General features: G+C 27.3%; 1 protein-coding gene and 1 long non-coding RNA gene across 15 annotated transcripts in view; one reads left to right on the top strand and one right to left on the bottom strand.

Moving 5' to 3' along the window:
* Window positions 1–16,129, bottom strand: part of LOC107995316 (adenomatous polyposis coli protein) — a 43,223-nt gene that overhangs the window by 13,244 nt on the left and 13,850 nt on the right. For 13 of the 14 annotated variants that reach the window (XM_062078141.1, XM_062078135.1, XM_017052743.3 and 10 more), the window contains 2 exons: window positions 15,945–16,029; window positions 14,792–14,915 (listed from right to left, as the gene is read on the bottom strand). In XM_062078141.1, the coding sequence (XP_061934125.1) occupies window positions 14,792–14,915; window positions 15,945–16,029 (209 nt within the window). Of the gene's footprint in view, window positions 1–8,075; window positions 13,329–13,423; window positions 13,704–14,791; window positions 14,916–15,944; window positions 16,030–16,129 lie in introns of those variants that run through there. The other variant, XM_062078136.1, reaches the window with a different exon arrangement.
* Window positions 1,591–6,986, top strand: LOC107995317 (uncharacterized). Its single transcript, XR_009830831.1, has 2 exons — window positions 1,591–2,730; window positions 2,851–6,986. It is a non-coding gene; the product is annotated as an uncharacterized LOC107995317 (long non-coding RNA).

Raw genomic sequence — 16,129 nt, forward strand, 5'->3', positions numbered from 1 at the left:
ATAAATATCTGCAAATAAAATATATTGAAATTTTTGCTTTTAGAAAGATCTTTTAGATATATAAATTGCATATCTGCCAAGATATGATTTTCGATAAAATATTTAATAGAAGAATGAAAACTCAGATTGCAGAGAATTGAGTAACAAGATGTAATGCAAACATTTGCAATTCTTAGAAAGATATTCTTAATTTTTTGAATTTTTTTCTTTTTTGCAATAATATTGTGAAGTGATCTGAAATTATTAGACTGCATATAATCTATAAAATATAATATTTGTTTGGATGATAGGAGAATGATTTATTGTGTGAATAATGATACACTCAATCGATATTTTTTGTATACAAAATCAATGTGATTGTTTCCTTCGATTGGTACAAGTCTGTACCACAGTTGTCACAATATTCTTCGATTCAATATTTAATAATTCATTATATAACAAGCTATATAATATATAATACATATAATACATATAATACACATTTTAATAGAATTATAAAATTGTGTTTTATACATATAAATTTACTCTACAATTTTTTATTTCGTTTTTGTTTGTATTAAATCATATTAAATGATTAAAATCACATATATTAAAAATGTATATAATACAGAAATTTGCACATTTATAGTACAAATATTACAATTGTAAAATTTGAAAAGAGAAAAAATAATATATAAACTATGATTTTTAATATATCATGCGCGAAATTTAATAGGAAATTTATACTATTGTAATACTTATAATATAAATATAAAATTAAATATAATGAAATCGCTATAAAAAAGAAATATAAAATTAATGAGATACTAATATGATGAGATCATATAAAATTAATATTATAAATATAATATTATAAAATTAAAATTTTTTAGTAAAGTTACTATAAATTATCTGACTATATAGGAAAATTGATTATATTTTTATACTTACAAGTATTAAAATGAAGATTATATATATTCTTTTATATATGGGTGCATATAATTCTTTATTGCATTAAATTAAGATATAATTATTTATATCTTAACTAATTTTAACACATTCATTAAAATGATATGATTTTATTTAAGAAAAAAAATCGTATGTACCATTTTAGCAATTATATTTCATAACATCCATTAATATTTTATAATCCTTTAAAAATATAAAAACTTTTCGTATTTATAATATATAAAATTTAGATAATATATTCATACATACCATATATAATATATATGTACATACAAGTACAGGAAAAAAATATTTGATACTATCACATTATAAATGACAATCAATATAGTGTTTAGACTATAATTTATTATATAACGAAACGTGGGCAGTGCGTCCTTATCATGTAACATCCTCATGTAGAGAAATATAATGTCACGAATGTCACTCACAATTACTTGCGCTAAAAATAAATTTATATCTTGCGAACATGAAAATTCTTTGAACAAATATCTTGGATATAAAACATTGATATTTGAATGAATCATGTTTCATTTATTGAAAATTCTTTCTATAGAAATTAATCAGATTATGAATAAATATTTTATTATAATTATATGTATGTATTTGAGTGTTAAAATACAAAAATACTTAATAATATAAAAATTAAAAAAATATTTCTTTATTATATTTGAAGGAAAAAAAATATATAGTTTATACTAACAATTAAATTGATTAGCTATATGTACTATTATGTATTATTCATGAGAAAATATTTTATTTTTCAGTTTCTTTTTTTTTTTTTTTCTAAGAAAATTGCATTTGTATTAAATGAAATTTTTTCATTTAAGTAAATTTTTTAATCTTTAATATTACATTAATAAAAATATTAAATCTATATTAATTATTATACACATTTTTTAAATTCTTTGATACTTTGATAATTTTATTTCAAATATCATAATCATAATCGAAATGATGAACTTATTAAATTTTTAAAAGATTTTTAATTTTAAACTAAAATCATATTTGTCACATGAAACCTAAAGAGATCGATATTAAATCATAACCTATATTTCCACTTCCCTTTCTCATAAATTATAATATTACCTTTTTATGTATCTTATACTCTTCATAAAAAGAGAGAGAAAAAGAAAGAACAACATGATGAAAAATATGAATCTTTCAACCAACCAAACAGTTCATTTCGTCATGAAATGCTTGAAACTGATCCAAAAACTGAGCCGTCGCGCGATATTGTCAGGCTTAACACCATACGTCCGGGGATTATTGCTTTCACGTATTCACGGAGTTCATTCATTTTTATCCCACTTAATTTAGACCTCGTAGCCGTGTCCATTCCCCCAGTTTCGTTCTCTTTGAGCAAAGCAAACAAACATAGCTGGGGAAAGCGGCAGATCGCTCGAATTCGCATCGAAATCCCGCCAATTTCGATAGGTTGCACTTTCTCCCAGGTTCACGGACGTTCCTCTTAAGCTTCTTTCTTTGCCCGTCAGTCGCGTCGCGATCGGCAAAGTTTAAAGTCGATCCAGACGACATGGAACGTTACACTGCGTGCAAGAAGCAATTAACCCTTTGCGTTTTGGGACAGAAAAAGGTTATCGATGTTACGACCTGAAACGTCTTAAAATGACGCCCGGAATATCCTGCGGAATTAAGGGAATTTATGTCCCCTGAATATTAATGGAAGTGGATTGAAAATTGTGTCTTAAATACTCTAAATATTAAAAATCATGTATACTTAACGCTAGAATATATGATCTGGAGCATATATGTATACTTTATGTATGTACATATAGGATATTCAAATAAAATAGAAAATTTAAACAGTGATTCTAAAAATTGAAATAAGTATGAAAGTTATTTTTCAAATTATGAATAATCTAATTTTGAGATGAATTTTAGATAAAGCGAAATATAAATATAATGGAACTGTCTCACTTTGAAATGCAAGATCGGTGACCTAAAAATTTTATTAATTCGAAGGATCTCATTTCGCCTATGTAAAAAGTAATGAGAGCAGATCGACAAAGATCGGTTACAGATCGTATATAAAATCAAAGAATAAGCATTGTCGAGGAATTTTACTACTTTCACTCGATTTTCTCCATTATTCTTCTTCAAAATTCAAAAACAATGCTGGTAACACGAATAACCATGCGTAACATTATTTCAAGAAGGATTTTAGAATTGCTTGAAATTGTAATGATCTAAATACACTTAAGCATAGTATTGGAGATTGTTAAAATACAACTGATCGCAAAAGCAGTTCGTGGAAGACTGATTAGATGAAATTATGTAAATTGCTATGAAACATTGGTAAGTTACAGTTCAAGGTAAAATTTAATATTAAATGATTAGAATAATATTCACATAAAGCATATAAATAAAAGAGTTGGTGAATGAAAATGATTTCTTTTATGCTTTATGATTATATTCTTTTATATTTAATTTTTCTGAAGAAATTTTCAGAAACGGTTTATATTTATTATAATGAAAAATCGAGTAGTGTAACGATTTTTATCAACTGTTTTTTTATCTGAATCTAATTTAAATCAAATCTAGAAATGATCATGAATAAAAAATACCTGAGAAAGTAGAATAATTTAATACTCATGTTGAATAATTATACTTACAAATAATAATAAAATTAAATTATAATTAATTAAATATTTCTAAAAAATATTTGCATATTGTTAATGTTTTTTTCATACATACACTGTTACATAGAAAAAATAACGATTTTTCGTTAAATTCTAATACTGTTATCATTATGAAGTAGCGGGATATTATTTAAATCACAAATAGCATATTAAATAAGAAATTAATATTGAATTGATGATGAATCATTCTTAATTGGCTCGTGATTCACAGTGCATTCAAATATTAACCTCAATTTTATATTTTCGTTTTATTGTGTAAATTATTGTTTAAATATTACCAATTTTTTATCATCAACATGATTTTGAAATTGCAATCTTATCATTTATCTTATATTATTTTAGTTTATTTATAATATACAAGAAAAATTTATATAATTATATAGTTTTAATAATGCAACAGATAATATATATTTTTAGAATAAAAAGCAATATTAATTTTTTAATAATTTTGATTTTTTCTTGAGTCTCTATATATCTTTATAAACTTTTCTCAATGTTGATTTGACATCAATCTTTTTTTCAATTTCTTTTTATCATGAAACGAAAAAGTCAATCGAAGAAATTCAAATAAACATTATATTATTTATTACTTGTTTTTAAAGCGATTAAATTTTTTAGCAAATAAATGGTTAACCTAATCATTCCATCGTTACGCTTCATGACGGCTCCCTTTTCTCTCAATTTTATTTACATAGGAATCAGAGGCTTATCTTTCCAATGGTAGCATAAGATGGCCGGATAAGAAGCTGGCAAGAGAAAGGAAACGGAGGTTCTAAGGTGAAAGCTGGATAAATTCCATCGTTGCTCTTGTATTCTATTATTTTAATCTTTTTTATCCGGAAGATTCATCGGCTGTGAGTTAGTGGGAACTTTTGGTGAAACTATATATACGATTTCAATTATGAAACGCACCGGAAGTTGAAGAATCTTGCGCTCGAAAGCGCGTTAAATTTTCAGGAAATTGAAATAATTGCTTCGAGCAAAAGCGATAAATTAATTTTGAGAATCTGAGAATAATTTGTTAGTTTGGACATGTATTTTATAAGTTAATTTGTCTATCTTTAGTATCGAAATCAAAAATTTAATAAAAATTTAATAATAAGATCGATTTATCTAAGAATTAAGAAATTAATTTCACTTTGACACGACACTTTGATAAGACGAAGAGATTTTTCTGAAGAACCTGAAGAACATACACGACGAGGAACATGAAGTGTTCTGCTCGCATATATGCTGCACGTGACTAAAATACACTTCCTTGCTTGGCCGAGTCAAAAATAAAAATACAACTCGTTGACGATCGATTTCGATGTTCTGGAATCGTTCGAGACAAAAATTTCACTTTCGTAAAATGTCTAAGAATTAAAAATTCAAATTTTCTTTTTTAAAAGTTAAAAATGTAAAAATAATTTATTAGATAAAAATAATTTATTAGATAATAATTATCGAATTACGAATTATAATTATTGATGAATTACTTCATATATTTATTTAATACATATATGATAAAAACGAACGATTTGAAATTTTTTATGTATATTTATTTCTATAAATTAAAATTAAAACAAAATCTCGATTAAAACCTTTTCATTCACAAATAAAATTTATTCATTAAATAAAAATATTTTTTTAAATCACATATCGAAAACATTCTGATTTTCATAAGATTTCATAAGATTTTCATTTTCATAAGACATAAAATAAATTCAATTTTCAGAACGAAAAATCTTCTATTACAAATATTTTCCAAAGAATGTAATGATCACAATACGAATTCAAATCGGAGTTAAAGACTTTATGCTTTCGAATGATCGCTTCAAGTATACTCCTACTATTTTAAACGCGACGCTAGCACGACAGAATTAAATCTCTCGAGTGCTCTTCTTTGCCCTATTTCGGTCCAATTGTAAGAAATAAAGCGACAAAGCGAATGAACGTGCCACGTATTGTGACGGAATAGTATGTACCATCGTGAGAAGTAATCAAGAATCTACGCGATATACCGTAGAATCGAGTTTAAATTATTTAAACAGACTACGAAATTTTCTTCTTAACGAGAAATTTCTATTTCAACATCGAAACTGTGATACAGAATAAAACAGAAATGAAACAATTCTATGTGATGAAAAATAAATCGAAGAAGAAAAATTATTTTGAAGAAAATCAAGATTGAATTAAAACGCGAATTAGATTATTTTCTTAAAGTGGATAGTATGAATAAATTGTATAAAAAGTTATTCCATACACGAAATTTTTTAGATTAAATTCTTATTTGAATTTTTAAATTTAATTCCCTCGAAAAATATAATTTTAAAATAAACGAATTTTATTCTATTGATATTATCTTTTATATTATTTAATATGCATTATTAGATAATTAAAGAAATAAACGCAATAATAATGGTCAAATGATAATGCAACAGAAAATAAACATTACTTTAAATACAGCTTCCTAGCATCAATTGCTTAATTGTACGATGTTCCCTTCAAATTGTAATACAATTAAAATTCTTTGTATGGAAGGATAGCCTGAGATAAGATAGAAAAACAGAGAAATTATCATGTAATTTCCATTGTATCCTTTCGTGGAAAGCTTGCACTGTATAGAAATATGTCAATTTGTTGAACGATTTATCAGGAGTTATCGAATTATGCATTGAATGCCGCGGCGAATAATCATATTAAAAAACATCTTTATGAATCATTTCTTGCATAATCTAATTTAACGTTTAATCTTCATTTTAATTATTGAAATTCAACGTCACATATTTTATAAACATTAATATTATCATCGTCCATTTGTTTTCTTTGTAGATTTGACATCATTCTTATCTTATTATTAAGTAAGTATTTTATATCATTCATCCATCATAATATGTTCATCTGAATCAAAGAGAAACTGAAAATGTACGTATACTATACTTATCGAAATATTGAAAAATGTTTTAAGTTTAATTTGAAAATTTAGCACACATGAGACGCTAACAAAGACATACGAAAAAAACATTAAATCGTAAATCTCAAATACTATCATCTTTAATTTATTTTTATCCTTTTAAAATTTCTTCCAGTCTTCAATTGTTTCAAAGCAATATACAAAGCGTCCCACTTTATCTTCTTTTCCTTCAAACTATGCCAATGTATCTTAAAATTGAAAATAAATATTAAATTGTTGCATAACAAAGTTTACAGATAATTTATTAAAAATTTTTTAACGAAAATATGAAACGTGCCACTCGTCAACGAAAACGTAACTCATCTATTTGTCGTTTCAATTTCAAATAAAATTTACTCAAATGTAATTTACATATAATATTAGTTAATAAATTATTATGCAAGTGATGTCATTATTTATAATAAAAATTTTTTTACAGAAAAGTTAAATAATATTCAACAATTACACCTTTTCGTCATAGAATAATTCGTTTAAAGATTATAAATCGAATCCACAATTAAAATCAGTGATGTGAAAAAGATCTAATCAAATCAATCCCTCGTTTCGAAAGGTGTTACGATAAGCCTGACTTATTACTGAATAAAAGTATTAAGAGGATTAAGCTTAAAGGTCCTTTATAAAATGCAAAATGTTTTTCAGAGTGCAATTCAAATGTTAAAAGTATTATGATTTACGGATGGATAGAAATGAATAGTTTATGGTTCAGAAAATTTTCAACATTGTCTACGCGATGCGTTTAATAAATCGAATTAGAAGCAATGAATGAGGATTAAAGAAATCGTGATAAGAAAAGCGACCCGCATTTCACAGACTTATGTCTAATTATTCTCTTTTGTCGGTTCAAGTGTAATTTTTCAATGTCAAAAGAAATAGAAAATGAACGACGAACGAGTAATATTAGTAAATTTATTCCAAAAGAGTTTAAAAGATTCAAAAAAAAAAAAAAAAAGAAAATGGGAATAATATCAAAAAACTATCCATTAAAAATATTATTATATAAATTTTTAAAAGGACAATATTCAAAATTTTAATGATAATTATGAAATAACAGACTTCAATAACACAATATCAAGCTATTAATAAAGTATTGATCTCGACATAAAACGGTAAAGTTACATAAAATAAAAATACAATAATAAAATAAAAAACACTTCAATAAACATATTCAAATCATGAAAATTTAGTATCAACGAAAATTAAAATCCAAATAAAAGAATTAATAATTGCATCAGTATAGTTTAATATCAAAAAAGAAAACTCACTGTCAACAAAAAAAAAATAAAATTCAAATTAGAAACCCTTAATTAGATCTAAAATAAGCCAATCTATTCATCAGTCAATATTAGAAAGAAATCGTGTTTCTTCCTTTCCACTACAATAAATTCACGAATTCAATATTTCGCGCTTCCTTTGATAAATTTTATCAAATTTCTGTATATATATATCAATGATCGATGATAAGCAAAACAAGAAGAGAAAAATAAAAAGTTTGAAACGAAGAAGGGAATCACCTTTCGCACAGGACATCGATACACGTTGCAGGACAGATCACAGTATCGCGGTGCAGCCGGCTCCCTAGTGGAGGACACTCGATATCCATCCTCATCCTCGTCCACGTTGATCCTTCGTTCCTTCTCCAACGCATCCACAAGACCTCTGTTATTCTCCATGATCAATCTCAAACGATTCTTCTCCGTCTTCACGGTCTTTGGGTTATGTGGCATTGCACGGGGAAGAGGGATCATCGAGCTGCCGCGTGTTCTTACTTCAAGCTCGCTCGTTTTTGACGGAGAACCCTCTCTTATTCCTGACGTCGTTTGTCTCAAGCCTCTCTCCCTCTTTTCACCCGGCATAATTTTCTTTCTCCGAAATACTATACTTCCTTCCTTTCTTTTCTTTCCTTTTTTATTATTATATCGTTTTCTCTTTATTTTCTATTCTGTATTATTTTATTATATTATTCGTATCATTTTATTCTATACATTTACTCTATTTTCTATCGTTTTATATCTTCTAATTGTATATTTTTCAAATATTTATTCCGTATCCTCTTTTTGATTTTATTTTCATTATATCGTGTCCATGGGATCAATTGATGGGCCAAGCCTGACCCGAGCGAGAGGTGCGAAATGAAGAGATTAAACCGCGAGGATCGGCGAACGACGCGTCGCGACGTCTTGCGTGTCCTGGCTGATCCGACGCACACCATGAGAAAAGCTTCTCTTCTCCGGGTCTCGACCCTTCTTCATCCACCGAGGGACAGCTTCATCGTGCTCCATCGGGCGCCGAGTGCGTCGGCACGCATGCGCCGAAGCAAAGATTTTCAAAATGTCCCTCTGGCATTTCAACACCCCATCCCGGCTGCGCGACGAAAGCTTTCTCGATGTATGTATTCTTTATCGCGGCACGATTAATTATTTTTTACGTACACCACTCGTTTATACTTGTTGCTTTCTTTTCCGTTTCGTTGCTTCGAAACGATGACAAGACCGTGCTCTACGAGGCTTAATTGGTACGCTGACCTTTCGAGAATTTGCGGAATGTGTCGAGAGAGGAACTATTTTTTTTTTCTTCGCGGTTTAATATAGCAAACGATCGAATGATACAATTTGCGGGAAGGACTGATTATCGATGTTGATCATTATGTTGAAATTAGAAATCAGGAATGTAGACAATAGATATGTATACCCGTAAATATATAGTCTTTTTATGTAATCAGACTGCGAGGAACTATTTTCTTCTTTTTCCTTTTTGTTTGTTTTATTTGTTATAAATGAATATGTATTTTTTTTATTATATTTAATATTTATCATATATATCGTATATTATAAATCTTTAATATTTTTAAAATTTATAGAATTTGCTTTGATGCTTATCTTATCGAAGGAACAATCTTTTCGTATTTATAATCTCTTTAGATTTTATATTTAGGTATTATATCTATTTCACAATTCTTATTACATGTTGTCGTAATATTTAGCTGAAGTTGATTTAGAAAGAATTTCTCTTTTCAGAGAGATTCTTTGAAAATTTCGATTCCTTTCACGGTTTATTTTCCTTGTGACACGGTCGATGGTTTGGAATTACAGGTTCCATTTATAGTTGCACGTTGCCACTCGTTTGCGGCCCACGTTTTGCCATTTGTTTCGCAAATCAACCGGACGCGCCTTTTGCGGTAAGAGATAAAGAAGAAAAATCTGCTTTCTTCCTTCTTCGACCTGGTTTCTTCCGAAAAAAATTTCAAATTGATACCAACGTCTTATTTAATCTTATTTTTGATTCGATATTACCTTATACGGTTTTTAATCCCCGATTTAATAAATTTATCCAAAAATAGAAGAAATATAAGATTCATCGGATAAACCTCTCACATTTATTTTCTTCGAGTTTTCACTATAATAAAAGAGTCTTCATTCCATAAAAACTAATAATTTTTTTTTTTTAATTTTTTAAAAATTTATCTTATCTATATATAAGAACATTTCTATTTTTACCAAGTTATTTCGCAAGGAAATCTTGGAAACCGACTTCTTTTTTACCGACCCGTGCTTGTTAAAAAATCTCCGGTTCCGTTTCAATTACGACAATCAACGAGAACTCCTTCATATCATGAACACACACCACTTTGATTCGACTCCGACTTGATTCCAATTCGATTTCGAAACGCGCGATGTATAATCGCGAATAATCGCAATTCACCCTAGCGTTGTGATCGATTCGTTATTTTTTCGCTCGAACGAGATCCAAAAGTGCCTAAAGGAAAAAGTATGATTCGTGAGTCAAAGCCGTTAATCCATTAAAAAAATCAAGATAATGAGATCTGACAAAATCACATGCGTTTCCCCATATCATAGAACACTTGTATTAATAAATTGTCAAGGAAAATTCGGTTTTTACGCGTCATCGAATTATCACTGTCACATCGCGAAGAGCCATGGAACATTACACAATCGATTCATTGTTTCGAGCAGGTAAAATGTTTTTATCTCACGTTGTTCGTATTTTATCTTTTTCTTTTTTCCCTTCGTCGATAGAATTTCAAATCGAAAGAAATCACAGCGAAAAAAATGTTAATGAGTGGAACGTGATAAAACCGAAGATCGACAGATAACGAAACTTCGACGAACACAAGAGAGCACGAAGCAGTTTCAGGACCACATAGTGTTGGTAGCTGAAATAAACTGGCGTAGGTTAGGGGATCGAAGAACAGCTGGGCTCGGCCTGGCTGCTGTACGCCATCACTGACTCACTCAACGCCTTCCTTCTCTCTCCAACTTATTCCTTTGTGCGATACCTCTTGCTCTTCCAGCACTGTCTTTCTCTCTCTTTTTATCCTGTTTTCTCTCTATTCTCCCTCCCTCGCTCGTGCACACTCTATCCAACTATCTTTCTCCTTCTCGCGCTTTTGGATAAATTACGTTTGTTCACTCCCTATGGCGCTGTTCAGGATGACTCGTCCTTTCTCTGTTGCATGAAATTGTTCTGCCTTTTTCGACGTTTCGATCTATGTCTTTGATTGACTTATGACATGTTTTTATTGTTTGTAAAGTAAAATGAAGATTTCTCCAACTTTTGCGATACTTTATATCCTCTTAGAATTGTTTTTTTTTTTATTTTGTATTTTCTAGTCATAAAATTTTTATAAGTATTACATTTTCAATAAAACACTTTAAGTAATTATCAGTTTTGTTATGACTTTTTAAGTGCGTCGTTTTGTTAAGGTCGTTCCATTTAAAATTTCTTATAGAAAATTAATGTTCTATCATTTCACATCATATACAGCATTCATTGTTTTCTTTCCACTCTTATACAAAGTGATATTTCCATTTTGTCCGTGAAACTACTCCGCTTTTTTCTCCATTTATACAGAGTAATTAAAGAATTACTCATTTCACAATGACTGCATTCCTCAATATATTACTGTACAATCTAACACTAAATGAAATGCTATTGCTATAATAAAATTTCACGACTTAGAGATTTGGCTAGATTATTCAATTTTCTTTATAAGTATTTATTTTATATTTATTTATTTTTCATTAAATTATTTTATATTTGTATACTAATTTTTTTTAATTTTATTAATATGAAATTTTTTTATTATTTTATATCATAATCATAACTTGCATTTCACATAAATTATGATCAATTCTAAATAAAGTTTTTCCTTTCAGTTTATATATAAAATTATTCTTCTATTTCACATATTGATATGAGGTTATTTTTCTTTACGTTCTTATATAATATATTTTTTTAAAATATCATCTTCCTTTTCTCTATATATTTTAGGAAACATAATACTGTTTTTTTATATCAAATTATCTCTCTATTCCATTTTCTGTTACTCTTCATTTTCCATTTTCTATTTTATTATATCTTTATTTCTCTTCATGGTTACTGAATCTTTTATCTAGTATCTAATCAAAATCTCTTCTCTTTCGCTTAAAGACGAATAATTCAACATTATTGACTTGAAAATGGGTTGGCGCCTGAGCGTAACGATCAAAAAAAAAAGTGCAACGTCAAAACTGCTTTTTAATATTCTTCGTTATCAGTACACTTGTTCGTTTATCAAGCACTTCGGAATGTATTCCGCTTCCTTTATAGATAAAATGAGGTTTGCTTTAATCATTACTTTCGCGTAAGTTTAATCCGATTGTTTTATTTTCTGCTATTTGAAATATGTAAATGATGATATTAAAATACAAAACATTGAAAGTGATACTTCATTTTAATAAAGATCATCGTTATCACGTTATTTACTAAGAAATTTAATATTTTAAGTAAAAAAAAGATGTAAATCTACCATAATTGTTTACTTATTAAAGAAACATTATTGAAATATTTTATTTATTATAAAATTTTATAATTAAATTGTTTCGTTCAATTTATAATTTTTTATAAAACATATAGGTTCGAAAAATTCTATTTTTGGGAAATTTAATTAATAATAAATTAAAAATATTATTATTTAAACAATATCAATAATAATTTAAAACAAAAGGTTAACGTGACCTTTTGAAATTTATCGATTTTAATGGTGAAGATATAAAATATAAAAATATTCATATATTAATATCAATTATAATAAATGTTAATTAATATTGAAAAGCAATTTTATAAATATTAACTACTTTTTAAAGAAATTTTCTATAATTTCTAAAGAATATAAAAAAATAATTGTATGAAGCAAAATTAAATGGGTTCGAGATGACAGTATGTGATTTATAAATCTCTTCAAATAATTTTTTAATATATAGTACATCTACATGTACTTTTTCATACATGACATAATTTTTAATTTTCTACAGAATATTATTTATATAAAAAATTGAAATAAATAAACTACTATTTTTTAAAATCACAATTAAGGCAGTCATTTTTCAGAGATATGAATGATTTTTTTCAAAATAATATTCTTTAAAAAAGAAAAAAAAAGAAAGAAGACCAGAAAAACAAACACAAAATTACGATGATCCAATAATATTTTCTAACTATCCTACAAAAATTCGGAACTTTATATCAAACCCAATATCTACCCTTACAAGTTGGAAACAAGGGAGAAAAAAATCGAAGTTCTCGATTCCCCATGGCGTGATACACTTGAGCCATTTTGTGAGACAGAAGAAACTCTGATCAATAACATCACCCCCAAAGAGAGGCGGCAACCCTCTGCAACGACTCCCCCATGATGGTGGGCGCATGCTCACGAATTAAACGGCACCCTTTCTCGCGATTTCATCGTGTTCCCTCTCTTCCACTTCCTACCAGGGAAAGGACGAAAAATAAATATGCAGAAGCGCGTAAGCAAAGGGACACCGCGTTTGTACGCGACATTCATTCAGGCTAATGAGCTGACCTTGATCGTGAAAATATTGTCGCTGGAGAAATTCCAACGACTTATCAAATGTGGAGCATTTTCCATTGCATCATCAAAATTATCAATTTGTAACCCATAGTTATTTCTTTTTCTTTTTAAATATTGAAAATATTTTTGTCCTTAATTTTTCTTTTTCGTTCGCCTTTTTTTTTTTTTTGACTGATTAAATATTTGATCAGAAGTATGCTTATAATTATTAAAATTGAATGCCTCAATAGAGTTTTTAATATATTTTTTATAATTCGAAGTATCTTACACCCTAAAAATGCAATATCCATATTTAATAGTATGCCATAAAATGAATAAATGATTACAATATATATTACAAATGCTTGGAATAAGATAAATCTAGTATTTAAATATCACGCAAGTTTCTTTTTTCTTTTATTTTTATTTCTATCTATTATTGCTGAGGAAGAGATCATCGTCATCAAGAATCATTAACCTAAAATTAGTCTACGATAAAAAATAAAAAAAAAAAAATAATATGATAAAGAAGAATTTATCAATTAAAAAATTACATAAATAGGTAATTATGACTAGATAAATATTTCAAACTATCTATAAAAAAAATTTAAAATATAAAAATTTGAGATTACATAAAAAAAAATACAAAAATACTTTGCGTCAACCTATCAAATTTAAATGTTGAAAAAAAATATTACTAACGAAAATAATTATTAAGTATATATCAATATCAATATACGTTAATTTAAAAGATAGATTAGATATAGATTATCAATAATGATTTGCAAATTGAGAGGAATAGTTTAGCGCGGATGCTGCATATTACCTTGCCACTTCACCATATCATCGTTATTAATGCGCACTATAGTATGCGTATCATTTAGGTTTGACTAATGTAAGTACGTATCTGTATTAGTGTGCTAGCGATGAGAAAAATTTTTAATGGAGTTTATAATGTCATAAACAAGAAAAAGAAAGAGAGAGAGAGAGAAAAAAAGCAATGTGAAGATACTCAACGCGAGTACTTTAATTTAAAACTACGCCATCAAGAGGTAATTTAATACGAAATCATAAATTATATTTAATTTTTTTAATGAGTATATACGTTTCCCCCTCGATCCTTCGTTCTACAAAATGAAATATGAAAAACCTTTGCTAAAATGTAGAACATGAAAAATAAAATTTAAATGATTTTAAAAAATTATAATGTTGAGAGGAAACGGATTATTTTTTTTCTTTTTCGAAAAAAAAATTATTTTTTTTAAATATACAGAGGGCAGCATTTCTCGTCAGTAATTCTCTATGTGAAATTTCTATTTGCTCTGTAAACTATTTTCCATGGGCACGATCTGATCAAAAGGAAATATTGAACCAGCTTACCTGCAGTATTATTGGGCGATGGCTTCGACTTCTCCAAGTCAAGAGACGACTGGTCAATTCTCCTGCTCGTATACCTTCGCTTGAATCTAAATTTTGACAGAACCGTGGTCGAAATCGGAGATTGCTGTAAAAAGAAAAAACAAAGTTAATTAAAAACACGAGAGATAAAAATTAATTCAAAATAATTGATATTCAATTTTATAATTACAATAAGTTATTATTTAAAATCCTTGAATATTTCATTAAAATTGTATAAATGTATAATGATTGTAACGTGCTAATATTATTATTATTAAGTAGGTAAACACAAAGTTATAATATTCATTAATACATTCACTGAGTACTAAAATTTTAATAATATGTACTTCGAATAAAATATTTGATGATATTTAGACATGTAAATAGATAAAATTATTCGGATAATAATTATTCTATACTTTTAAATAACGATGAAATACTAAAACTGATGTAATAATCAAGAATTTCGAATGTAAAACCGATCATCTTTCGAAAAACAATCGAAAGATGTTCGATTGTCAACGATTTTCTGCTGTTTCAATAGAAGATATTGTCTCTTAGAAGATTTTAGTCTCATACGATAATCAACTATTCGAATAATTATTATCTTCTTGAATATTTTTTTTGGAAATAATATATTCGAATGCAAAGTGATTAGTTTTATTGTGTATATGTCACATCCGAATCGATATATATATATAAATTTATTTTTATAATATGAAATATGTATAAATGTATAAGATATAGATAGTGTTCATTATATTTCGTAAAACTAAATTCTGATGAAATAAAATAATAATTCAAGATTTATATTTTACGATAATGATAAACACAACATTGAAAATATTTATTTAAAAATTAATAATTTATATTATGAATTGAAATAATAATTCTTTAAAATTAGAAATTTGAAATTTTGAAAAATATTTCCTAAAATTTCTAAATAAAATATGAAATAATATAAATAATGAAAATCCGATCAACAATAAATATATTAAAATCATTTGTAGATGACAGAAATAGCACGATTGTAATAATCTCGGCATTAAAAGACACGCTTCCGTTACATCAAGCTCAACTTTGAATTGCACGCGGAAGTTATATCTTCAAAGACATCGTTTAATGCTGTACTCACTCGTATCCAACCAACGGATTCTGTCCTATCTCTTCTTTTCTACTTTTCTCGCTCTGTCGTATCACGTTGTCTGTTAGTTGTTTTCCTGAAACACAACATTTCATAGATATGTTAGCGTTGAATTTCTAATATTACAAAAAATTTTAAAATTCCACCAATATATAAAAATTTTTGAATAACTGTTT

This window comes from Apis cerana, linkage group LG8 (assembly GCF_029169275.1).
Source record: "Apis cerana isolate GH-2021 linkage group LG8, AcerK_1.0, whole genome shotgun sequence".
Lineage (NCBI taxonomy): Eukaryota > Metazoa > Arthropoda > Insecta > Hymenoptera > Apidae > Apis > Apis cerana.